Source organism: Nicotiana tomentosiformis, chromosome 12 (assembly GCF_000390325.3).
Source record: "Nicotiana tomentosiformis chromosome 12, ASM39032v3, whole genome shotgun sequence".
Lineage (NCBI taxonomy): Eukaryota > Viridiplantae > Streptophyta > Magnoliopsida > Solanales > Solanaceae > Nicotiana > Nicotiana tomentosiformis.
In genome coordinates, this window is record NC_090823.1 from 48,150,538 (window position 1) to 48,175,173 (window position 24,636).

Genomic DNA, 24,636 nt, shown 5'->3' on the forward strand with positions numbered 1-24,636 from the left:
CCCTTACTAGATACCACGTTTCCCAAGAACGCCACCTAGTCAAGCCAAAACTCACACTTGGAGAATTTAGGATATAACTTCTTCTTCCTTAAGGTCTGGAGTATAATGCTTAGATGCCGCTCATGATCCTCTTGGTTGCGAGAGTATACCAAAATGTCATCAATGAACACAATGATGAATGAATTAAGATATGGCTGGAATACACCTTTCATCAGGTACATAAAAGTTGTTGGGGCATTGGTCACCCGAAAAACATCACAAGAAACTCATAGTGCCCATAGCGGGTCCTGAATGGCATCTTCAAAATATCAGAATCCCAAATCTTCAACTGATGATAGTCTGACCTCAAATAAATTTTTTAAAACACCCTTGCACCGCAAAGCTGGTCAAATAAGTCATCAATGCGTGGTAAAGGATACTTGTTATTAATGGTAACTTTATTCAAGTGCCGGTAATCGATGCACATCCTCATAGTACCATACTTCTTCTTCAAAAATAGAACCGACACACCCCAAAGTGACACACTAGGCCTGATGAAGCCCTTATCAAGCACCTCCTGAATATGTTCCTTCAACTCCTTCAACTCTGTTGTTGCCATATAATATGGTGGAACAAATATAGGTTGGGTTCGCAGCACCAGATCAATACCAAAATCAATGCCCCTATCGTGTGGCATGCTCGACAGATTGGAAGGAAACACATCTATAAAGTCTCTCACTACTAGAATAGACTCAATGGTAGGAGTATCAACACTAACATCCTTCAAAAAGGCCAAATATGCCAGACATCCCTTCTCAACCATCCGTTGAGCCTTCAAATATAAAATCACTCTACTGAGAACATAATCGAGGGAGCCTCTCCACTCAACCCTAGGCAACCACGGCATCGCCAATGTCATGGTCTTAGTGTAACAATCCAGAATAGCATGACATAGTGACAACCAATCCATGCCTAAATCACGTCAAAATAAACCATGCTAAGTAGTAAAAGATCAACTTTCATCTCTAATCCCCCAATAGCCGCCACACACGACCGATATACACTGTCCACAACAACAGAATCACCCACCGGTGTAGATATATAAACATGCGTAACTAAAGAATCACAGGGCATATCCAAAAGTATGATAACACATATGAATAAGTGGAACCAGGATCAAATAATACTAAAGCATCCATGTGGCATACTGAAACAATACCTGTAATCACAGTGTCAGAAGTAACTACCTCTGTACTAGCGGGAAAAGAATAGCATCGAGCCTGACCACCACCTGTCTGACCTCCCGCGCTGGAGCGACCTCGACTGGCACAACCTCCACCCCGAGCTGGTTGAGCGGGTGGTGTAGCAACTGATGCAGGGGTCACAAACTGGCCTCCCTACTGCACTGGACCTCTGTTGTGATGGGGACAATACTTCCTCACATGCCCTAACTCTCCACAGTGGTAACAACCTCGAGCACGAAATAGTGGTGGGCCTGAAGTAGACCCCGAGAACTAGAATAGCCACTGGAAGAACCCGGTACCGATGAACCCTGAGCTTATGGAGCACGGTACGAGCTCTGAGCTGGAAGTGCATTGTAAGATGACTATCCCGGACTAGTATTGTATGAAGCATGGATAACTGATGCACCATAATGAACGGGATGATCTATCTGAGCGGTCCTATAAGGACGACCTTTATTGTGATATGACTAACCTCCAGATGAGGTACCACTGAAACCACCTGAACCACGGGTCATCTTGACCTCCCGCTCCTCACGCTCAAGCCTGTGAACCAACTCCAAGCACTTGGCAATCTTGAATACCTGGTCAAACCTAGCATACATCTCGACCTCTCGAGCCAGACTGTAACATAAACCATAGTTGAGGCCATCAATGAACCTCTTGATCCTCTCCCTCTTCGTGGGAACCAACCATATAGCATGACGGGCCAAATCTGCGAATCTCATCTCATACTGAGTCATAGTCATATCCCCCTGGCATAGTTGCTCAAAATCTCTACGCAGCTCTTCCTTGCATGTCTGTGGGATAAACTTCTCTAAAAAGAGAATGGAGAACTCATGCCATAAAAGTGGCATTGCGCCAACTAGCCAACTTAACTCATAGGCATGCCACCATCTGTAGGCTTCCCCTATCAGGTGAAAACTGGTAAATGCAACTCCACAAGTCTCAAAAATACCCGATGTGCGAAGAATCTGCTGGTACCGGAGGCTTAAGACTTCTAAACCACTCCAATATCTTTCACTCCTCATCACTCATAGATGGAGCAACCTCGGCCCGAGCAGCAGCAATCGGCTAGGCTGGTAGTACCCACAGTGTCTAGAGTCCCTGAGCTAGCTTCTCTGGAGAACGGGCGGCAAGAGTTTGGGCACCTCCCCCAGCCGATGAAGTGGATTGTGCAGTAGGAACTGAAACCGCCAAGCATGTCTTGTGCACACAGTCAAAATCTGGACTAAGGCCTCCTGAAGACCATGAATAACGATGGGCACTGTCAGTTTCTGAGCTAGCCCCGCCTACTCAACAATATCTTGTACCTGCTCCCCAGCTGGAGCGACTAGTGGCTCCAAAGGTGCTACCCTAGCTGTAGTACGAGCCACTCCTCGGCTTCTACCATGGCCCCAGCATCTCATGGCCCTAACTGGTGGTACTGGTAGCCCTCTGCTAGACCCGATCACAAGAATGAAAGAAAGTGAAGTTTCCTAATAATTCGGTAGCATCCCGAAGACAAGTACAGACGTCTTCGTTCCAACTTATCACGACCCAAATTCACTAGTCGTGATGGCACCTAATCCCAACCCACTATGTAAACCAACAATCACATAATAGGAATGAAATCGAATAAACATGGTCCAATAACTTAACAACGGAGAAATATCATGAAATATCAGAGAATATAACCATAAAACTACTACAACCATCCTCAAAATATGGTGTTAACGAGTAAACGAGAACTACCAAATAACAAGATACAAGAAAAATCCTCAAATACTACTGTTTGAACAACAAAATAGTAAAGATAGAAATAACTGAAGAGAACTATAAGGACTGCACATGACATATCAGCTACATGTAGTCTCCCAAAGGCTGGCAACAACTCAAGTCTTGAAATCACCTCGACCGGATGTACCTGGATCTGCACACAAAGCGCAGAGTGTAGTATGAATACAACCAACCCTATGTACTCAGTAACTAACAACACTAACCTTGAGCTGGAAGTAGTTCGAGCTTAGAACAATAGACAAATACCAATATCAATAACCGGTAACAGGTTGGAGTATAAAGGAAAAATCATAGAAACAAGTAGGTCATTGATATCATGTTCAATTTGTTCATATTTCAGAAATTTAGACATGCTTTCAAGTATAAAGGTTAAAGCCCAACACAGATAAAACATTTAATTTAACAGCTAGCATGTGGAAGGTACCCCTCTATGCCTATACATGTCAATCACCAATATCACGATGGATCTATCAATACTCACACTTATCACTATACGGATGCCTGGAATAACTGCCCATCATCAAAGCACGTATAAAAAACACTATGCTTGCGTCCACTATTGGCATGTCAGACTGCGGAGGGCGGATCCTGTCCAAGCGCTAATCATAATCTTTTAGCCCAATAGTGATGCATGTTGCACGCGTCGCCCCAAAATAATAACACTTAGCCCACTATGGGCCTGGCGTATATGTCACCTCAAAATCAATACCGAACCAGCTCAATGGCTCAAACTCAGTCATTTACCGTTCATGTCTCAGATAAACACATCTCAAAATGCTTAGTTTAACAGTGTTACACATAAGATAGATCAACAACATGTGAGGAATCAAATAAGAAATACTGAGATAGAGATATCATATGCGGATATAGCATCAAGACTGAGAACGTGTGTACAAATAAAGCATATAGCTCCGAGATAACAAGAATATCCCTATCAAGTTTAAAACAAATAGCACTTAGCCTAGACATGATGTCTAGCTTGAATCACAGTTCAAATGAGTAAACAAGTAGAAAAATGCGGGGATGACAAGATATGATAGCAAAACAAGCTCGGTAATAGCCTAAGGGCCTCCCCAAACCATGAACACACGGGTATACGCACCCACGACTGTCACCTAGTGTGTACGTCACCCCAATATCTTTCATATAGCGTAGTTCTCAGAATTAAATACCCTCATATCTAAGTTTAGATGTTTTACTTATCGCAAAACGCGCAGAATATACTCTAACAAGCCTTTCCCATGCGTATCCGCCTCCGAACGACTCAAATCTAGTCACAAACGACTCAATATAAATGAATAATGTTGTAGGAAATAACTTCAAACAATAAAGTTTCGATCTTTATCAAAATCAAAAAGTCAAAAACACTTACCCCCATTCAAATCTCTAATATCCTCTCCGAAATCGCCCAAGACAGAGCTTTCTACCTCAAAATGTAAAAATAATAACTCTAACCTTCGAAATGGGATTAAACATTTTGCCCAGGTATTTTTTTAATTTTTTTTTGGAAAATTATACTACTAGGCATGCCTAGAATCTATTTTATTAATAACAAATGAAAAAAGAAACCACAATGGAAAAGTACAAGTAAGGGAGCTAGCTACAATAGTGTTGCCTATATGCCTTGACTATATAACCACTCCTCTACGCCTCCATTACCTTAAGATGGCAGCCTCATATAGAGGATCATGGTGTAGCTGCCGGCAGAAGTCTCACGAGGGCATATAATCTCATAGCCACTTGGATCTTCCCAAAGGCATAGGAATGTAGCACACACTTACTGTGCTAGAACTTAACTTACAAATCCTATTGAGGCATAAAAACCTCATCTACTAGCAAGCATGAAGAAAATACGAGCTGGAAATAACTAAGTACTCTATGATCATCACAGAGTTTATAACATACCCTGTGATGATATTACAAATGATGATACTTAGAAAATGATAAAATAAATCAATGTAGAAATTTGTGTCTTGGCCCTCTTTCTTTAACCTTGTGCACTCTTCAATTTGTAGCTCATTTGCTTCTTTTTCAAATATTCTTCAAACTTTTTCATTTCTTTTTTGATTAATTTGACCTTGTGGAGGTAGTAGGGACACTCACCTTTTGCTTTGCAGTTCTCATTGGTGGTTTCCTAATGATAAACTCTTGTATTGCTTTGCCATCCCAGCTATGTTGCCTTTCATCTGCCTTTTTTTGTTTTTGTTTGATCCACTTCTCATTTTTCTGGGTGACAGGTCTCTCTCCCTAGCTACTTTTTTAAAGCAAGCATCCAATAGTTCTTCCTCTTCCCCTTCTTCATACCAATCTTGACCCATTTCCATCGCAAAAGCGTCAATAGGATTGTATCCGGACATCACCAATGCACCTTGATCATTCCTCAGATTATCAAGAGCTATCAATGTATCCATATCATGTGTAACAAGAGAATGGAGGTTATTGGTAGGTGTCAAGTTGAATTTTGTAGTCAATGCAAGCGTATTTCCAGTTGTTCTTCCAGTAGCTACTTCCTTATGCATTTCTTTAGTATGCAAAGAAATTTCAGTGCCCTTCATGTCTGCTGTTAGCTGTTGCCTTGCTGGAATTGAGGACTTGTTGATGTCCTCAGTACTATGCTGAAAAGTCGAAATAGATGCTGCATTTTGCTTCTGTCCAGTTGGAACAAACGCATCAGCGTTTGGACTTAAACCTTTCTTGGTTTCTAAAATAGTAGCATATTTAGTGGCATGTTCATCATGCCTCCTAATTGCTTCATTGTTGCTACTCCTTCTTCTTCTTCCATGTTGATGCCTTGGAGATTGGTGCATTAGAATTTTGTGCATTGGTAGGATTATCAATTAATGCATAACTGCCCATCGACTCAACCTCATTCCCTTCCTTTTCCTCAACCTGATCTGCCCAGCTTTTGGATACGTGCTCATCTTCATCTTTCTCATATTTCATATCAGAATCATACTCCTCTTCATCCTCTTCTCTTTGGTCAGCCCAAGTATTATGCTTTTGGGCAATTACCACATTGCTTTCCACATTTTTAGTTTTCTTTTTAGAGGCAGAAGACATCATGGAAAGAGCCTCACTATTGTGAGTAGGGTGCATTGATTCTTCTGCGAAACTAACATCATTATTTGAGGGTATGTCTTGGTTTGAAGTATTCAATCAAACCCTATACACACCAGCATTCTCAGCAGCACCTTTATAATGTTGTGCTATAGACTTTCGGATTAAATTTCCAGTGAAAGCATTCATTGGATTCATGTTGTCCAGTATTTGAGTGCCAAGAGATGTGAGATTCAACACTGCTGGAGTCGAGGAGCTGTTCTGATCAAAGGTCAGCAGTTGCAAATTTTCACCAGAATCCTTCTCTTCTTCCTCAGTCACATTAGCAAGAGCATAAAAAAGAATTGAGCTGCTTCTTGCGTATGTACTGTTTCTTGAGCCATGTAATGGAGCAGCTGTAACTTCTGAATTCTTCTTCTATTTTAGACTTTGCGGTGATGCTGAATGACTGGTTTTTGGTGTTGCCTGACGTTCACTCTGTTGCACCCTCTTTCTAGGATAATCCATGACTGGTTCACTCACCAGAGCACTAAAAGCGTTAGAGGTGTTAACATCATTTGATGTATTTACCTGACTTGTATGTACTGGAGCATTCCTTGTATTTGGAGATGCATTTTTTCGATACACCACTGACCAGCCTCCTGATACTACTTCAAGTAAGTGCCCAGCTCCTTTAATCATAGAAATACCACCCATGCATGCAGCTCTATCCACGGTTAAATTCTCCACCTCAGTTGGATTTACCAACCTAGTAATAGCCTGTTCAACTCGATTTGGTGCTTGCAATTTGGCTTCTTTCTTCTTGTTTGATCCAACAGTGGTAGCATTAAACCCAAATGTTTTTTTCTTGAAGTGCATTAGTAAGTTTAACACTAGTAGCATCCAGTGTTGCCAACTTAGAAATTTCAGCAGATCCACGATCATCTCCAGCTAGTGCATTAGACACTGCTTTGTAAATTGTTGCCAAAGCTCTTGTAGCAGGGATATCAGCTGGGAAGTTATTTTTCACAACAGCTGAGACATCAGTCAATTTCACCTCACAGTCAGTTGGAGATTTAGTCGTCCTTAGAGTTGCACCATTATTGCCTGACGAAAGAATCATCTGCCCAGCCTGCCCATCGGGTACACCTTCCAATTTCTGCCACTTATTTTGCAAAGCAGATACCTACTGCAACTGGAACTGGAGTTGCTTCCCTGCACTTTGTTCAATTGTAGCAGTAGTCTTCGACACTCTAGCAAGAGCTGCTGTGACTTGAACATCGACAACAGTATTAACACCTGCTTCTTTACTCAAATCATCACACACCTGTTGCCCAGAGTTCTTATCCATTTCTGAACCATCTATAAGTTGTTGCCCGGCTCTCTTAGCGTTCAAAAAATCTCTTGCATCACCCTGCAATTTTTCAATATCCTAATGCCCATTCTCAGCAGTTTCATCAAAAACACGAGGATCTTGAAGTGCCTTTCCTTTTAAACGCCAGGATTAATTTTCTTCGTGACCTTGATGCTTACAGTGGCAGCAATATGTAGGTAAATTATCGTAGCCAATTTCTTGGAAGTCTTCCACGATCTTTCCAGCTTTAAAATTCAAATACTGAAGCCTAACCTTCTCTGGGAGTTTATCCAGCAAATCGACAATAACCTTCACTCTTGCTGTGCTTGGACGTGATCTTATTTGAGTTGCCTTATCTATTGCAATAGGTTTTCCTACTGCTGCTGCAATAGACAGTAAAGCCTTTCTAGCACATAGTTCAGGCGACAAGTTTGGCAACGAAATCCAAACAGCAGCCTTAGAGGTTTCTTCCTTAGGGTTGTAACAATACTCCATGGAAAAACTCTATATTGATGCTCTTTTCCATTGTATTTAAAATAATTCACAGCTCTCACTAAACAACACACATAATCTTCAAATTGATCACAACGAATTAAGAGTTGTCGTTGGGCCAATAAACCTACCAAGCAATTACCTTGGATGCCAATGATTTTCGACAGAATATTTCTCAACACCTGTAAAATTAGTTCGTCATTCGATAATTTAATGATCACTGCTTGGTGTAATCCTTCCTCCTATGCAAATTCCTCACGTTCATCCATTGAGAACTGAATAGTAGGAACTCCATGAACAAGCTCAAAAGGTTTCAAACTCATTTTTATGTTTGTCAAATTCTTGGCCGATTGGGATTGATTTAGAGATGTAGCATATGTGTGTGGGACTTGACGACTAGGTTCCACATTAATTTTAGAAGCTTGAAATCTAATTTCCTCATTCAAATTGTTGGAAAAACTGACATTTGCATTTCGTCGAACGGCCTGTGTCTGCAACTCTGCATTTTTGGAATTTTGAATTGCTGTGACGATTGACTCATTGTAGTTGTTGTTTAAGCATTTGGCATCAATCTCCCAGTGAAATGGAGTCGATTGGAAATTGTCTTGTCCAGTTTGGAAAGCAGTAGATCCATGCTCGACCAACTATTTATTGGCAGAGTTCAGTTGTTCGGAGGTGTATATTCTGGCATCAATTTTGTTTGAAACTTTAAGGGTCGATGGAATTTGAGATGTAGAAACATCTCTACTCCTTGGAATCAGTTTGTTTGACCCAGAAATAAGATGAAGAAATTCAGTTTTGTCCACTCTATGCGATGCTACAGTGCTCGCTTCACAATCTTTGAGTTCTGCAGAAACTATAGAATTCTTGTGTAGTGCACCTACCTGGGATTTGTGTGCAATATTGAGACGCATCTTTTGGGACTGGTCCGGTGGCTTTTCACCACCGGACGACGGCACAGTCGCCGTTACTACACTGCGAAGTTACTGTTCATAGAATCGCATGAGAGAGAAGAGCTATTTTAGGGTTTGTCATAATTTTTTTTTTTTTGCCCAGGTATTACCTTTCGCGATCGCGGACAAAAAGTCTCAAGCTGCAAAAATCCTCTTACGCGAACTCCACAGTGCAGGCGTGACCGCGAAGAACAAATGCCTGCCCCTTAAGCCTTACCTTCCTTCTGCACGAACGTGTCATCTAGCTCGTGTTCGTGCTAAACAACCTGCCCCAAGCTTCGTGAATGCATCCCATTAATCGCAAACACGATGAAAAAATCCCACCTGCCAGTAAATAACTATACGCGATCGCGACCCTCCCTTCGCGATCACGATAGAGAAAACCAGAAGAACAAATATTAGCAGTCCCACTAAGTCCAAAATGAAGCCGAACTTGATCCGAAACATTCCCGAGGCTTCCCGGACCCCGTCTGAACATACCAACAGGTTCTAAAATACGATACGAACTTAGTCGAAGTCTCAAATCACATCAAACAACATTAAAATCATAAATCGCACCCCAATTCAAGCCTAATAAAACTAATGAACTTCCAACTTCTAAAATCAATGCTATTAGACCTCCAAATCTATATCCGGACATACGATCAAGTACATAAATAACCATACAAAGCTATTGAAACCATCAAAATTCTATTCCGGAGTGGTCTACATAAAAGTCAAACTCCAGTCAACTTTTTTAACTTAAGCTTTCAACCTTGGGACCAAGTATCCCAATTCACTCAGAAACATCCCCAAAACCAAACCAACTACCTCGACAAGTTACATAACCAAAAACGAGCATTAAAGAAGTAATAAATAGGGGAACGGGGCTAAAATCAATCACAAGCATGAATAGCCCATGGTACTCCCATACATACATTTCAATTAATCAAACAAGGTCAATCTCCTAGTGTAGATTTCTTCAAACCAAATATAGGAAAGATACTTAACATTAAAAGCCAAATCAACCGTCTAAATTTGTATTTTCTTTAGAAATCACCTCCAAGCGGCTCAAATATAATTTAATAATACTCAATTAGGTCACATAAAATTATGGGAATCAACTCTAAACAAAAAAAACTTGAATCTTTAATCAATTTTCAAAAAGTCAACAAAAATCAACCTGACCCACAAGGTCAAAATTTGAGTTTTGGGGTATATCACGTTTACCCATAGTCCCATGAGTCCAAAATTATTTTTAATTTCCCATTTAGAGTCCATAATATCAAAGTCAAATCTTGGTCAAACTTATCAACTTTTAAATTTTCCAAATTGTCAACGTTTGATAAATAGTGTTGGATTATTCTAGGTATATCCAAAACCCAATCTGAATATATGTACAAGTCTAAAATCATCATACGAACCTATTAGTACCTTTAAAATCTGATTTCGGGTCCGATTACCCAAAAGTCAAACATTGACCAACTCTTCCAAATTAAAACTTTTATTTAGAAACTAAGTGTTCCAAATCATTACCAAAACTTTAAGGACTAAAATTACCCAAACCCGCAAGTCATAAAATATTAAATGAACCTATAGAATGTCTCAAATTACAAAACGAGATGCTAGAACTCAAACTAACTGATTGGATCATTACAAATGTATTGCTTGTGCCGTTTATTATGCATGTCTCATGTCTCCCAAATTGTCTTTGCATTGGTGAGGGACCATTTGATTAGGTCTAGCGGACTTTCTATGTATATGTGAGGGTTGATGCTTGGATTAGTTTTTCTAGTGATTCTAGACCACGAGGGCCCATGGAATGGTATAAGATTGTGGTTTTACTTGTATCTATGTGCTGCCTATTTTACTTGTTTTTTCATTGTTGTATTATTATATAATGTCATTATTGCTTTCATGAATTACTTTTATGACATGCTCCAAATGGTTAGACGCATGAGATGATTTTGATAATCTCACTAGGTTTAGGCTCACAAAATTCAATCACTGCTCTGTGCAGATCCTACTACTAGTGGTACTACGGGACCACAACGATTCTCATTCAAGGAAGTCTTTTGTACTCAAACTTTTTAGATGCTCCTTGACTATTTGGGTAATTTGGATCATTTAGACTTATATCTTTATTTTAGATTTGTTTACCCTTAAAAATGGATAACAATTGAATTTACAAGCGGTTTTAAGGATATGTGGACTAATTAGATACAAATGATTAATATCGTTAGATGAAAAAATTAAAGATAAAATAAATAGCCAAACTAGTAGAAGTATCGAGTCCGGGCTCGGTTATGAGATTAACACTTAGCCTGCCTTTGGTTCGGAGCCAAACATTTATGATGAACAATGAGAAAAATTAAAGACTTTGAATCACTTTTAGGAGCAAAGAAAATAAATGTATATTGCCTTGATATGTGTGTTACAGTGTGTCTATTGAATAACCAGTTTTCCCTTTATATTGTAGGGGAGTTTTACCCTAAGTACAATTCTAAGAAAGATAAAAATCTTCCTTTTTGCTAATCACTGATCTTTTGCCGATACGTGCTGAGATTCTCGGCATGATATCAGATTGGGAACGGATATCACGGCCCTTTGTTAATCGTGTGCGGTCATTTAGTAATGGTTTCTGAGGTCTTGGAACTCGAACAGGATCGAGGGGCGTGATATCGATAGCTCTGAGGGCAGGTGTTTTGTTAGGGCATTGATAGGAAAGGCTCCTAGATTCGATTTCGATTCCTTGTAGTTACGAAGGTCGAGACCGAGGCTGGCATGGGCATTTCATTCGGGTAAAGACCGAAGATCTGATCCATCCCGAGTTTATGCCATTCCCCGAGAAGTGGAATGGATCCCGTAAGTGCAGCCCTTCCTTAAATGTCAATTGTTCCTCATTTTATTTCTCATCATTTGTGTTTGTGGTCGCACAGCTGTTGCTTGGGTTCAAAATGCGGTCCCCCAGCTTAAGCAGTAGATAGAAAGCATCTGCAAACAAATGTCATACTTCGAGCGCTCATGGTGCAAGCTTTCGAAGGGACGATGGGAGGCCTGTTCTCATGGTAAGGTTCTCCTTCAATTAGTTATTATCGTGTCCCTAACTCAAATCATACTAACCTTTCTTCTCTTCTTTTACAGGTTTGCCTAAGACAACAGAGCTTAGGACATTGGAAAGGGATAAGGGTGTATCCTTGTCCATTGATCCTTCCGTTACGGGATAAACTGTGGCTGCCGCGGAGGAAAATAAGAGGAGGAAATGAAAACCTCCGTGCTCACCGGGTCCCGAGGTGAAGCCTAAGAAAAGAGTGGCTCGCAAGATAAAGAAAAGCACCAACGCCCAGGTGCCAGACTCTGATTCGCTTATCCGCCTTAGGGATGAGTCGGAAAAAGATGACATCTTTATTGTACATGGATCGACCCCTCCCGAGGAGTAGGCGGCAGCCGAAGGGGAGACTCATGAGGCCGACCTCCCTCAGACTCGAGAGGCAGATATAGAGACGGGGGGTGGCACACTTCGGGATGGCGGCTCCGCTATAAAGAAAGTGCCCGGTGTAATAGAAATTATGGGGACGCCCTCCTACACTGAGTCCATGCTTGAGGAGGCCCAAGCAGGAAAAGAGAAGTCCAATGAAGTGGTACATGGCACAGACGATCACCTTCATTCTTTCTTTGATAGCGTGGACTGTGTACTTTGGAAGATTTTTTCGGGTTGGGCAACCTGGAACTCCCGAAAAAGGATACATAATCGGAAGCTGTTGGGTCAAATTTGAGACTAAAATTGATTAATCAGTTTCCCGCTCCAAGTGTGGACCTCAGTCGCAAGAGATCGGTTACCCTTACTATCCCAGAGAATGTCCTTATTCTATCTGCTCCCGTGGGAATAACTAGCTACCTACGATGCTTGTAACCGAGGAAGACCAGGCAAAAATGAATGAGGTGGACGTTCCTTATCTTTTCAATGAGGCGTAACATGCAGTTAACCGGGTAAGGCATCATTACGTCTTTATGATTTTTACTTAGGTTTTGATATCTCTCAAGACTTTAATTGTATTATAGGTCTCGGTTCTTCATCATGAAAGCTTCCTCCGATATCCTGTTAAGGTTAATTAGCTTGAGCTTGAGCTCAAGGAGCAAGCTCAAAAAGGGATACGTACAAGCTCCTCAGCGAGCAACAAGACGGGGTCATCAAGGACCTTCAGGTCGAGCTGGATACGGCTTAGAAGGAAGCATCGGCCCTGAGGTGGGAACATGTTGACTTGATCGAAAAGATAAAGGTCTTTATAGTTAGAATCGAGGAACTACTCATAGTGGCTAATGACAAAACCTCGCAGGTCCAATAGAAGATCGACCAGGTCGACCAACTCCGAAAGAAGATGAACAAGATCCAAGCCATGGCCGATGGGTGGAAGAGCAAGATGGATCTGCTGGCTTCGGAAAAGGAAACTGCCCAAGCAAACCTGACATTAGTAGAGGTTCAACTTTGGGTGGCGAAGGAGAAAGCTGACAAGCGGGCTTAGTTGAATGAAGATCTCTGAGCACAGCTGAGCTCGGCTGTCGCAGAAATGGACGCCCTTGGTAGAGAGCACAAGGCGATGAAGTCCAAGCTGGAGACAACCTCTGCCAATGTTGAGGAGATGGTGGCACCATACTAGGCCGATGTCGAAGCTGCTGAGGCTCGCCTGAAGTCCAATGCCGAATATATGAGGCGGCTGTCTCGAAGAAATCCACGCCCTAGGCTTCGACCTGTCAGCCGAGATTAAGGACGCTATAAAGCTTGAGGATGAGGCAAAGAAACTTTCTGAACCTGAAAGTGTCGAAGGCTACGAGGGTTCTGGGGGATCTGAAGGCTCCGACGGTTCTGGCGACGAGTCGGGCCCCGGTGAAGATCAGGCATGAATGCCTTAGAGCTTATTTTAATATTTTTCTTGTTTATAATTTTTTGTTTATTTTGAGGCCGTTTTTGTTGGGCCTTTGTAAATACATTCCGGAATATATAAAATTTCCCTTTCTGGCAATTTCAAGTCTCTACTTTTTTAGCATCTTTTCATAATCTCTATTCTTACAAATATTTCTAATGCCTTAACATAGAATTGAATGTAGTAATAAGTCGTTCATTTTTCATATGTCCGAACAAAGCCTGACTTCGATGCAACTTCATTTTCTCGAGGCCTTGAAAACCCAATGTGACTAGAAGTTTTCCCAGGATGTGTAAGTGATTTTAGACGATGCTTTTGCCGAGGGTAACCTTTTAGCAGGTTTAGAATTTTTATAAAGGCCTTATGTTCTAATTACGAGCTTCGGACGTCTCTGAGTTATTTGGTTTTTGGGGGGTGGTCGTAGCCTTTCGTGTTTAGTCAAAACCTAATAGGTTTTGTGCCTCCGGGGTTTGGTAGCCTGAGTTTCATGAACTTATTTCGGACAACAGTCCCCGAGTAGGGTAGCCCTTGGGCTCAATAGTCCCCAAATAGGGGTAGCCCTTAGGATCGATAGTCCTCGAATAGGGGTAGCCCTTAGGCTCTATGTTTGAAGAAGCAAAAAACACTGAATAGCAAGGTGGAAACTTTCTTTCATTTTTGTGTGTAAAGTACATGATCGAAAGCGTGTAAAAGCTTGTATTATCGCTAAGGTGGCCTACGCGGGCACGGTTCATTTGACTGTTTTGCCCTTACAATAAATCCTAACCATCGAGCCTAAGCTATTCAAGTATAAAGTTTCCTTCTTTCCTTGCTAAGAACCTTAACCGGAGGGTGATGGCCCCCAGTATTTGAAGTCGATCTTGAGAGGGCTCGGATACTGTTGATGCCCCCATTGACTCCGATTTAAAATCGGTTTTCAAATCTAAGTTAGCACGAAGTTTTCTTTTTAATGTTACTCCATTAAAAACCTTGTCGGAAAACCCATTTGATACAAAACCGGTTCAAGGGAAAAAGAGTGCAACGCGTGCTTTCAAACCTATTAGTGACACACTCCTTTGGTTGTTGCCTGCAAGTGCTAGCCCGATTAATAATATTATTAAAAAAAGTAAATGAGATTGTACCTTAGCAGTAGTACCGCTTTAAGTGCGCCACATTCCAGTTGTTAGGTAATGGTGCACTGTTTCCCAATTCAAGTTTGTATGAGCCCTTGTCGGTAATTCCGACGACTCGATATGGTCCTTCCCAATTTGGTCCCAACTTTCCCTCGTTTTGGTTTCGGGTATGCAGTGTTACTTTTCTTAACAGTAAGTCCCTGATTTTGAAGTGTGATGGTAAGCTATAATTACGTATTTTAGTCGCTTATTGCACTCTAATTTACAGCACTTTACTCGTTTTGAGCTTTAATTGATAGTGTTTTGCACTTATTGTGTGTTTTATGCCTGGTAGGAGTGATTCCGAGTGATATAAATGTTGTGGAGATAATTCGAGCTATTTGGAGCTTTGAAGTCTGTGTAAAAGCCCAATGGATTAAGCTGAGATCGTGTTCGGGGGTGGAGGACCAAGTCTGCACATCAAAAATCGAGATTCAATCCGTACTCTGAGAAAAGTCCACAACCGCGGCGCGTGGGGCGGTGCATGGCGCACCATGACTGCCCAAATATCTACTTCCTGTCAGAATCAACTCTCTGCATTTCCCCACTAATGCCCGGTGCATCGCCCCATGCGGTGCGCCTGTGCAATTTTTTAAGAGTGAAAATCCAATTTCGGCTAGGAGATGGTGATTTCGTATGGGCCCAACCCTACTTGGTATAAATACATGAAAAACGTTATTTTCTGGACTTTTGACACATAATTGACCTTAGGAGGCTAAGGAAGATTTGGAGGAGCAAAAGCATAAGGATTTCATCATTCCTTCCTCACTCAAGACCCGAGTTTGGATTGAACTTATGTTATCCTATCTTTTAATTATATTTGTGATGAATTACTCCATGTCTATGGAGTAGTTTCCTTTAGGGTTTGTTGGATTTGGTGTATTAATATTTGTTGTAGATTTTAACTATAGTTTTATGTATTGACGCATTTTTGGATGATTTAATCGTTGCATTTATATTCACTGGTTTATGTAATCGAGAGAGGCATAACTTGTGATATGTTTGTATTATATTATTGGTTGAGTTCATTAATTCTTCTTAGTAATCAAAAGAGGCTAGTTGAATCATTGATTAAACCTAGTTAGGAGAATAATCAGAAGAGGTTTTCTTAAAGACGCATTCTTACATATCTTCACGAGCTTAAATTGGTTCATCTCGTGAGGTTAAGACTTAATCGAGATAGGAGTTTTATCTGAACGGTTAAACTAATAATTGAGTGACTTTAAGAGACACACCTAAACATTAGAAGTGAATTATCTAGAGTTAGATCCCAAACATTTATCTTGCACCTATCCTATCAACCCATATTTTCCTCCACTAATAACCTTCTTTGTTTAGATTGTCATTAGTCAATAGCTTTACACTCTTAGTTAATTTTAGTTAGAAATCATATAAACCTCAATTGTTTATCATCTTGGATAGCAATCAAGCTATTATTACGAGGATACTATTTAAATCCCATCCATGTGGATACGATATTATACTATACTATATTTGACTAGCGAGCAGAATTTAAGTGTGTGTTTCGAGCTCGTCAAATATCGGCGCCATTGCTGGGGATTTGCAATCAATAGTGTTTGAAATAGTTTATACTGCTAATTCAGGAATTTTTCTTTTTATTTTATTTTATTTTTCCCTTTTTACGTTTGGTGTTCTTTGACCGTGCGCAGGTTACAGGTTTAGATTGGTACATGTCTTGAACTTCTGCGAAGAAAGTGCTACCATACGAGCCAGAAATTGAAAATTAACTACAACAGCTGAGGAAGGAAAGAAATCTCACCGAGACATCAAAAAAGGCTGGGCAATCCTTAACCAAAGAACTTATGGATGGAAATGGTAAAGATAATATAGATTTGGATACAAGAGAGGCAGCCCAACAACGAGAAAAAGTTGTACGGGATGCTGAGGAAGAAGCTATTAGAGATGCACATAATATCTATGAAGAAAAGAGGGGTCTTAAACTTAATCAACATCAACCCTTTCCTGGGAGACCACTCGGAGATTATGCTAGACTGGTCTACAATCAAGGATTATCCAGTGTTAGACCACCTCCAATTGCAGCAAATAATTTCGAGTTGAAGCAAATTTTGCTTTAAACCCTTCAGAATTGATGTGTCTTCAGAGGGAAGCCAAATAAAAATCCAAACACTTATCTAATGGACTTCGAGGAGATTATGATTACCTTTCAATACAATGGGGTGTCACAAGATGTAGTGTACTTAAGGGCATTCCCCTTTTCACTTAAAGATGATGCTAAGGAGTGGCTTCGAAGTTTGTCGAGTGGATCGATTAGAACTTGGGAGGAGATGACCAGAAAATTCCTTGATAAATATTTCTCCTCGGCTAAGACGGGCAAGATTAGAAGAGAAATCCATAACTTCTGGCAGAAAGAGTCTGAAACTGTTTTGGAAGCATGGGAGAGGTTTAAGGAGATAGTTAGAAAGTGACAACATAGCGGAATTGAACTCTGGTTGTAACTCCAAGACTTTTGGGAAGGATTGACACCGGCCTCGCGTAGAACATTGAACAATGCAGTTGGAGGCCCTTTGATGAAAAAGACTCCAGATGAGATAGTTACAATTCTTGATGAGTTATCTGAAGATGCAAATCAGTGGCTCTCTGAGAGTGCTGAAAGAAGAAGATCAACTAGTGTTCACCAAGTTGATGTTAACACATCTGTGCAGGTATAGCTTGATGCTATGGCTAACGAAATATGAAAGTTGACCTTAGCCTCGATACAAAGTGAGCCCCACGCATCTTGTGATATATGTGGAAGAGGACACCCTACTCATGAGTGTCAAGCCTCAACTGAGGAAGTGAATGCTGTGGAAAACTACAATTATAATGCAATGGGTTAGAGGCACCCCAATTTTTCATGGAGTTCACCTGGAGGTTTTGCGAATGCTTGACAATAAAATAACTCTAGACCCCAGAGACAAGGAGCTCCAGTATTCCAAAATCAACAAAGGCAGCCATTTCGGCCTCAACAACCCATTTAGTCTGGCATAGAAGATATCATGAAGGCCTCCATTCTTAAAACCGATGAGAGGCTTGAAACTCATAGCGCAATTATACGGGAACATGGAGCAGCTATCAAAGAACTGGGCACTGGCTTTCGAAACCCGGAGAGACTTGTTGGGCAACTTGCAACAATATTATTTGAGAGGATTCCAGGAACTCTCCCCGCTGATACTGAGAGAAATCCTAAAGAAGCCGTGAATAATGTAACTCGGAGAAGTGGGCAAGTGTTGAAAGATCCCATCCCGATCCAAAATGATGTAATACTTGAAAAATAAAGTGGGGAGCAGTTGAAGAATGATGTGGATAAGAAGAAGAAAGGTACAATGAAAACTGATAAAAAGAAGAAGGGAGAAACTTCGAGAAGGGAGGAACATGAGCAGAGAAAACATATGCATGCTTTACCTTTCCCTCAAAAGCTATGTAGAGAAAAGCTGGACATGCACTTTGAGAAATTTCTAGATGTGCTAAAACAGGTTCATGTAAACTTACCATTCACAGAAGTGCTCTCACAAATGCCTGCTTATGCCAAGTTCATGAAAGAGATCCTTACAAATAAGAGGAAAATCGAGGAGACCTCAGTGGTGAAGCTCACAGAGCATTGCAGTGCTATATTGCAAAATAAACTCCCACAAAAGTGTGAAGATCTAGGGAGTTTTACTATACCTTGCTCTTTAGGCTGTATTAATTTTGATAAATCTTTATAGTGGTAATCTTGATCTATTTGTGCTTAATGAAGTAGGGAGTTAATGTATATTTATGTGAAGGTGAAGTTATGGTTTGACATAAGTGTGGGGTTTTGAAAGGTAAATTGTATGTATTAAAGTTCTTAGGGAGGTATAGTCACTCTTATATCTAAATATATCATACCCATCACGTAGCCTACATTATAACCAATTAAAGTCCTACTTGATCCTTGACTAAATGAGATCAATTAGTAGAGTAGTACACTACGGGCAAGCCTATGGTACGTTTTTATAAATGTTTTTTTTTAGAGTGAGCGAATTCTTTCTATCTTGAGTTCCTAATTGTTCTTAAATTTTATTGTGGGTGGAATTACGCTCTATTATTGTGTGAGGGCACTTGATTCATGAAGGAAAGGTAATGTCATTGACCTCTGTGTAGTGTAAGTGAGCGGGTTATAAATAATGCATGGTGCTTTTGAGTCAAATCTTGAGGCTAGATGTTACGGTATTGTGCTTAATCTGTTTTAAATATTCTTGGTATGATGAGTTATGAGAGTTGTTGAAAAAGGTTGTATCTATATGAAGTGTAGTTTGATTACTCGAGGACGAGCAATGGTTTAAGTGTGGGGAGTTGATGGTAGGCTATGATTATGTATTTTAGTCGGTTATTGCACTCTAATTTACTGCACTTTACTCGTTTTGAGTTTTAATTGATAGTGTTTTTCACTTATTGTGTGTTTTATGCCTTGTAGGAGTGATTCCGAGTGATGTAGATATTGGGGAGATAATTTGAGCTATTTGGAGCTTTGAAGTCTGAGTAAAAGCCTAAGGGAATAAGCCGGGATCGTGTTCGGTGTCAAAGACCAAGTTTGGACGTCAAAAATCGAGATTCAAGCGGTACTCTAGTTTTATGTATTGACGCATTTTTGGATGATTTAATCGTTGCATTTATATTTACTTGTTCATGTAATCGAGAGAGGCACAACTTGTGATATCTTTGCATTATATTGTTAGTTGAGTTTATTATTTCTTCTTAGTAATCGGAAGAGGCTAGTTGAATCATTGATTAAACCTAGTTAGGAGAATAATCGGAAGAGGTTTTTCTAAAGACCAATCCACAACGCATTCTTACATATCTTCACATGCTTATATTGGTTTATCTCGTGAGGTTAAGACTTAATCGAGAGAGGAGTTTTTGTTAAACGGTTGAACTAATAATTGAGTGAATTCAAGAGACTCGCTTAAATATTGAAAGTGAATTATCTAGAGTTAGATCCCAAACAATTATCTTGCACCTATCCTATCAACCCCTATTTTCCCCCAATAATAACCTTTTTTTTCGATTGTCATTAGTCAATCGCTTTAAACTCTTTGTTAATTTTAATAAGAAATCATATAAATCTCAATTGTTGATCATCTTGGATAGCAATCGAGCTAGAAACTACGAGAATACTGTTTAAATCCAATCTCTATGGATAGGATATTATACTATACTATATTTGACTAGCGAGTAGAATTTAAGTGTGTGTTTCGAGCTCGTCATGGAGTTTGGCTCTTCGGATGTAATATCTTTCTATCCGTTGTTTCAGGGCGGCCAACCGTACTAGGGCAGCCTCTCATCATTTATCCAACAGTTCCAGGCTCGTACTCATGGCCTTATTGTTCTACTCTTTGGTCGCATATCGGAACCTGAGGCTCAGTTCTCCCACTTCGACCGATATTAATTCTTCGGCACCGTAGACCAATGAAAATGGGGTGGCCCCATTACTAGATTTCGAAGTTGTACGGGCTGCGCCCACAAGACTTCGGGCATAACTTCCTTCCACTTACCTTTGACATTGGTCAACCTCTTTTTCAAGTTTTGGAGTATGGTCTTGTTTGTAGATTCTTCTTGTCCATTCCCACTAGGGTTATAGGACATGGATAGTATCTTTTTAATCTTATGATCGTCAAAAACTTGTTTACCTTGCTACCGATGAATTGCTTCCCATTATCACACACGATCTCGATAGGTATCCCGAACCGGCATATTATGTGGTCTCAAATGAAGTTAATGACTTCTTTTGAGCGGACTTTCTCGAACGCTTGAGCTTCGACCTATTTAAAAAAATAATCGGTCATAAACAACATGAATTGGGCCTTACCAGGTGCCCACGGCAGGGTACCGATGATATCCATTCCCCATTATATGAACGGCAATGGGGACAAGACCGGATGGAGTAGCTCTCCGGGTTGATGGATCATCGGCGCGTGTCTTTGACAGCCGTCACATCTTCATACAAATTCCTTTGCATATTTCTCCATGTCGATCCAGTAATAGCCGGCCCTGATTATCTTTCGAACCAAATATTCTGCCCCCGAATGGTTTCTGTAGGTGCATTCGTGAACTTTTCTCAGGACATATTCGGTATCTCTCGGACCCAAGCTTATGGAGAGCAGGCCGTCGAATGTTCTTCTAAACAGAGTCCCTTCGGACAGGATGAACCTGCCCGCCTTCGTGCATAGAGCTCTCGATTCTTTAGGATTCGAGGGCAACTTCCTAGTCTTCAAATAGTCTACGTATTTGTTTCTCCAATCCCAAGTTAAACTTGTTGAGTTTACTTCGGCATGGAATTCTTCCACTCCGATTTCATGAGTTGTACGACTGTCCCTGAGCTGAATTCATCGTTATCAACTGATTGCCCCAAGTTAGTTAGAGCGTCGGCCTCGCTATTTTAATCACGGGACACGTGCTATAGGGCCCATTCCTTGAATCGATGCAGCGTTACCTACAATTTGTCTAAATACCTTCGCATTCGTTCCTCCTTTACTTTGAACGTCCCATTAACTTCATCTACCACAAGGAGAGAATCACACTTAGCTTCGATCACCTCGTCCCCAAGGCTTTTAGCCAGCTCACGACCTATAATCATGGCCTTATACTCGGCCCCATTGTTAGTCAATTTCACAGTTCTTATAGGCTGTCTAACTACGTTGCCCGTAGGCAGCTTCAACATGATGCCGAGTCCGAACCCCTTTGTATTCGAGGAACCTTTCATAAAGAGGGTTCAGATTCTCGAGGAAGTCCCTGAGGTTAACAACAATTCCTTGTCGACTTCGGGTATTAAGGCCGGCGTAAAGTCATCATGAAGTCTGCCAAAATTTGTGATTTTATGGCAGTTCAGGGTCGATATTTGATATCGTACTCGCTAATTTCTACGGCATATTTGGCCAACCGGCCCGAGAGCTCTAGTTAGTGCATAATGTTCCTTAGTGGGTAAGAAGTTACGACATATATGGGGTGGCATTAAAAATACGGCTTTATCTTTCTGGAGGTGCTTAACAAAGAGAGCGCCAGTTCTACTAACATAGTAAATATGAAATTGTGCACCTTCCTCTTTCCGGACTAGGACTCCGCTTACCGCTACCTCAGATACCACCAAGTACAAATACAACTGCTCATCCTCCTTCGGAGTATGGAGCAAGGGTGGACTCGAACGGTACCGTTTGAGTTCTTATAAATCTTGTTGGCATTTCGGGGTCCAAGAAAAGTTATTCTTCTTCTTCAATAATGAGAAAAACTGATAGCTCTTGTTTGAGGACCTTGATATGAACCGGCCCAGGGTGGCTATACACCCGGTTATACTCTGAATGGCCTTAAAACTATCCACCATGGTGATGTCTTCTATAGCTTTGATTTTATCGTGATTGATCTCAATCCATCGGTTGGACACCATGAATCCAAGAAATTTTTCGGATGCGACCCCAAGTGCGCATTTTTCCGGGTTTAGCTTCATATTGTATCTCTTCAGTATGCCAAAGGTTTCCTGCAAATGTTTCAAATGGTCCTCTGCTCGCAGGGACTTAACTAACATGTCATCAATATAAACTTCCATTATTTTTCCTATTTATTTTTCGAATATCCGGTTTACTAGGTGTTGATAAGTGGCACCGGTGTTCTTTAGTCCGAACGGCATTATGTTATAACAATAGGTGCCAAATTTAGTGATAATGGAAGTTTTTTGTTGATCACACGCGTCCATCCGGATTTGGTTGTACCCGGAATAGGCGTCAAGAAAGCTGAGTATCTCGTGCCCGGTCGTCGCATCGATCATGCGATCAATGTTAGGCAAAGGAAAATAGTTCGTAGGGCACGCCTTGTTCAAGTCTTTGTAATCTATGCATATTCTTAATTTATTTACCTTTTTAGGCACTACCACTATGTTAGCTAACCCATCTAGGTAATTAACTTCACGAATGGAACCTATTTAAAGGAGCTTATATACCCCGTCTTTGATGAATGCGTGCTTGACTTCGGACTGAGGCCTCCTCTTCTGTTTAACCAGGTGGAACTTCAGATCAAAGCTCAGCTTATGAGCGGTTATCTCTGGCGGGATCCCTATCATATCGAGATACGACCAAGCAAAACAATCTATGTTAGCTATAAGAAATTCAAATAAGTTTTTTCTTGAGCTCTGAAGTTAACGTCGTGCCCAAATATACCTTCCGATCGGGTAAATGCTCGATCAATATGACTTGCTCCAGCTCCTCCACCATTGAATTGGTGGCATAGGAATTGTCAGGGGGTGATGAACGACCTGGGGACTACGTAATCATCATCCTCGCCTGCTCCTTGCTTCTTCGATTCGGGCGGGGCCGATATCGGTGATTGCTATTTAGTTTATTCCTTCCTATCTGGCTCCGTGTTCTTTGATGTCGAGAGTGCGAAAATCGAGATCACCTCATCGACTGCAAACATTTCTTTCGCGGCCGACTGCTCTCCGTAAACCATCTTTATTCCTCCCGGTGTGGGGAACTTCAGCCCCTGGTATAGTGTCGATGGTACTTTCCTCATGTTGTGAACCCATGGTCTTTCACATGGAGCATTATATCTCATATCTCCTTTGATCACCTAGAATTTTGTTTCCTGAATGGTCCCGACGATGCTCACGGGTAGGGTTATCTCCCCTTTAGTAATTTTGCATGCCATGTTGAATCTGTTTAAAACCCGGACTGCTGGCACTATTTGGTCTTGTAGACCCAACTATTCCACGACCCTTCATCTGATGATACTGGCTGAGCTACCTGGATCAATCAATACATGCTTAACTCTAGAGTTATTTATAAGTACAGATATTACCAGTGCATCATTATGCGGTTGCACGATGTCTTCGGCATCCTCGTCATTGAACGAAATGGTTCCCTCCGGGATATAATCTTAGGTTCGATCATTCCTCTTTTCGTTTCTCACGGGGTTATGCCCAGATCTGTTACCCCTTCGATCCCCGCTATACAGTTGATACCGGTCTCTGTTATGCCCATGTTCATGATCGATGACTCTCTTAGGCCTGCCATTAGTTCTGATTGGATAAACAAACCCAGAGGGGGGGCCGAGCTGATCGTCCTCAACTCTAATTTTTGACTGTACTTGTTATGGACGCCAGCCCAAGTTACACCGGGTACTCTATCAAATTCTATTTCAACTGCTGTGAAGCCAAGGAGCTTCAGGGGTTGAGTCCTTGAGTGAATACCTGAACGGCCCAATCATTCGCAACCGGGGGCAGATCCATTTCCATTTGAAACCTTGATACAAATTCCCTAAGCATTTTGTTATCTCTTTATTTTACCTTGAAAAGGTCCGATTTTATGGTCTCGACCTTGTTGGCCATGGCATGCGCTTTCACAAAGGCGTCTGCAAGCATGGCAAAACGAATTAATAGAATGTGGGGGTAAGTTGTGATACCATATTATTGCTCCTTTAAACAGGGTTTTCCCGAAATGTTTTAGCAAAACCGACTTGATTTTTTCATCTTCTAAGTTATTTCCCTTGATGGAACACTTGCATGAGGTCACGTGCTTATTTGGATCTGTGGTTCCATTATATTTCGGGTTTTCAGACATGCGAAACTTCTTTAGGATTGGCTTCGGTACCGCACTTGGTGGGAAAGGCTTTTGGACAAAATTCTTGGATTCCAGGCCTTTTAATATCGAGGGTGCTCCTGGGATTTGATCGACTCTCGAGTTATAGGTCTCCAGTTTTTTTATAGTTGGGCTCAATTTTCTACTC

The 24,636-nt window shown here is 41.0% G+C and overlaps 1 protein-coding gene and 1 non-coding gene across 2 annotated transcripts; both read right to left on the reverse strand.

Annotated features, from left to right (window-relative positions):
* Window positions 1-1,094: 1,094 nt before the first annotated feature.
* LOC138902592 (uncharacterized) lies at window positions 1,095-2,077 on the reverse strand. Its single transcript, XM_070190475.1, has 2 exons — window positions 1,696-2,077; window positions 1,095-1,198 (listed from the first exon to the last, which is right to left on the reverse strand). The coding sequence occupies exons 1-2, from the start codon at window positions 2,075-2,077 to the stop codon at window positions 1,095-1,097; spliced, it is 486 nt and encodes a 161-aa protein (XP_070046576.1).
* Window positions 2,078-17,240: 15,163 nt separating this feature from the next.
* LOC117277933 (small nucleolar RNA R71) lies at window positions 17,241-17,347 on the reverse strand. The gene has a single exon (XR_004508255.1). It is a non-coding gene; the product is annotated as a small nucleolar RNA R71 (small nucleolar RNA).
* Window positions 17,348-24,636: the final 7,289 nt, after the last annotated feature.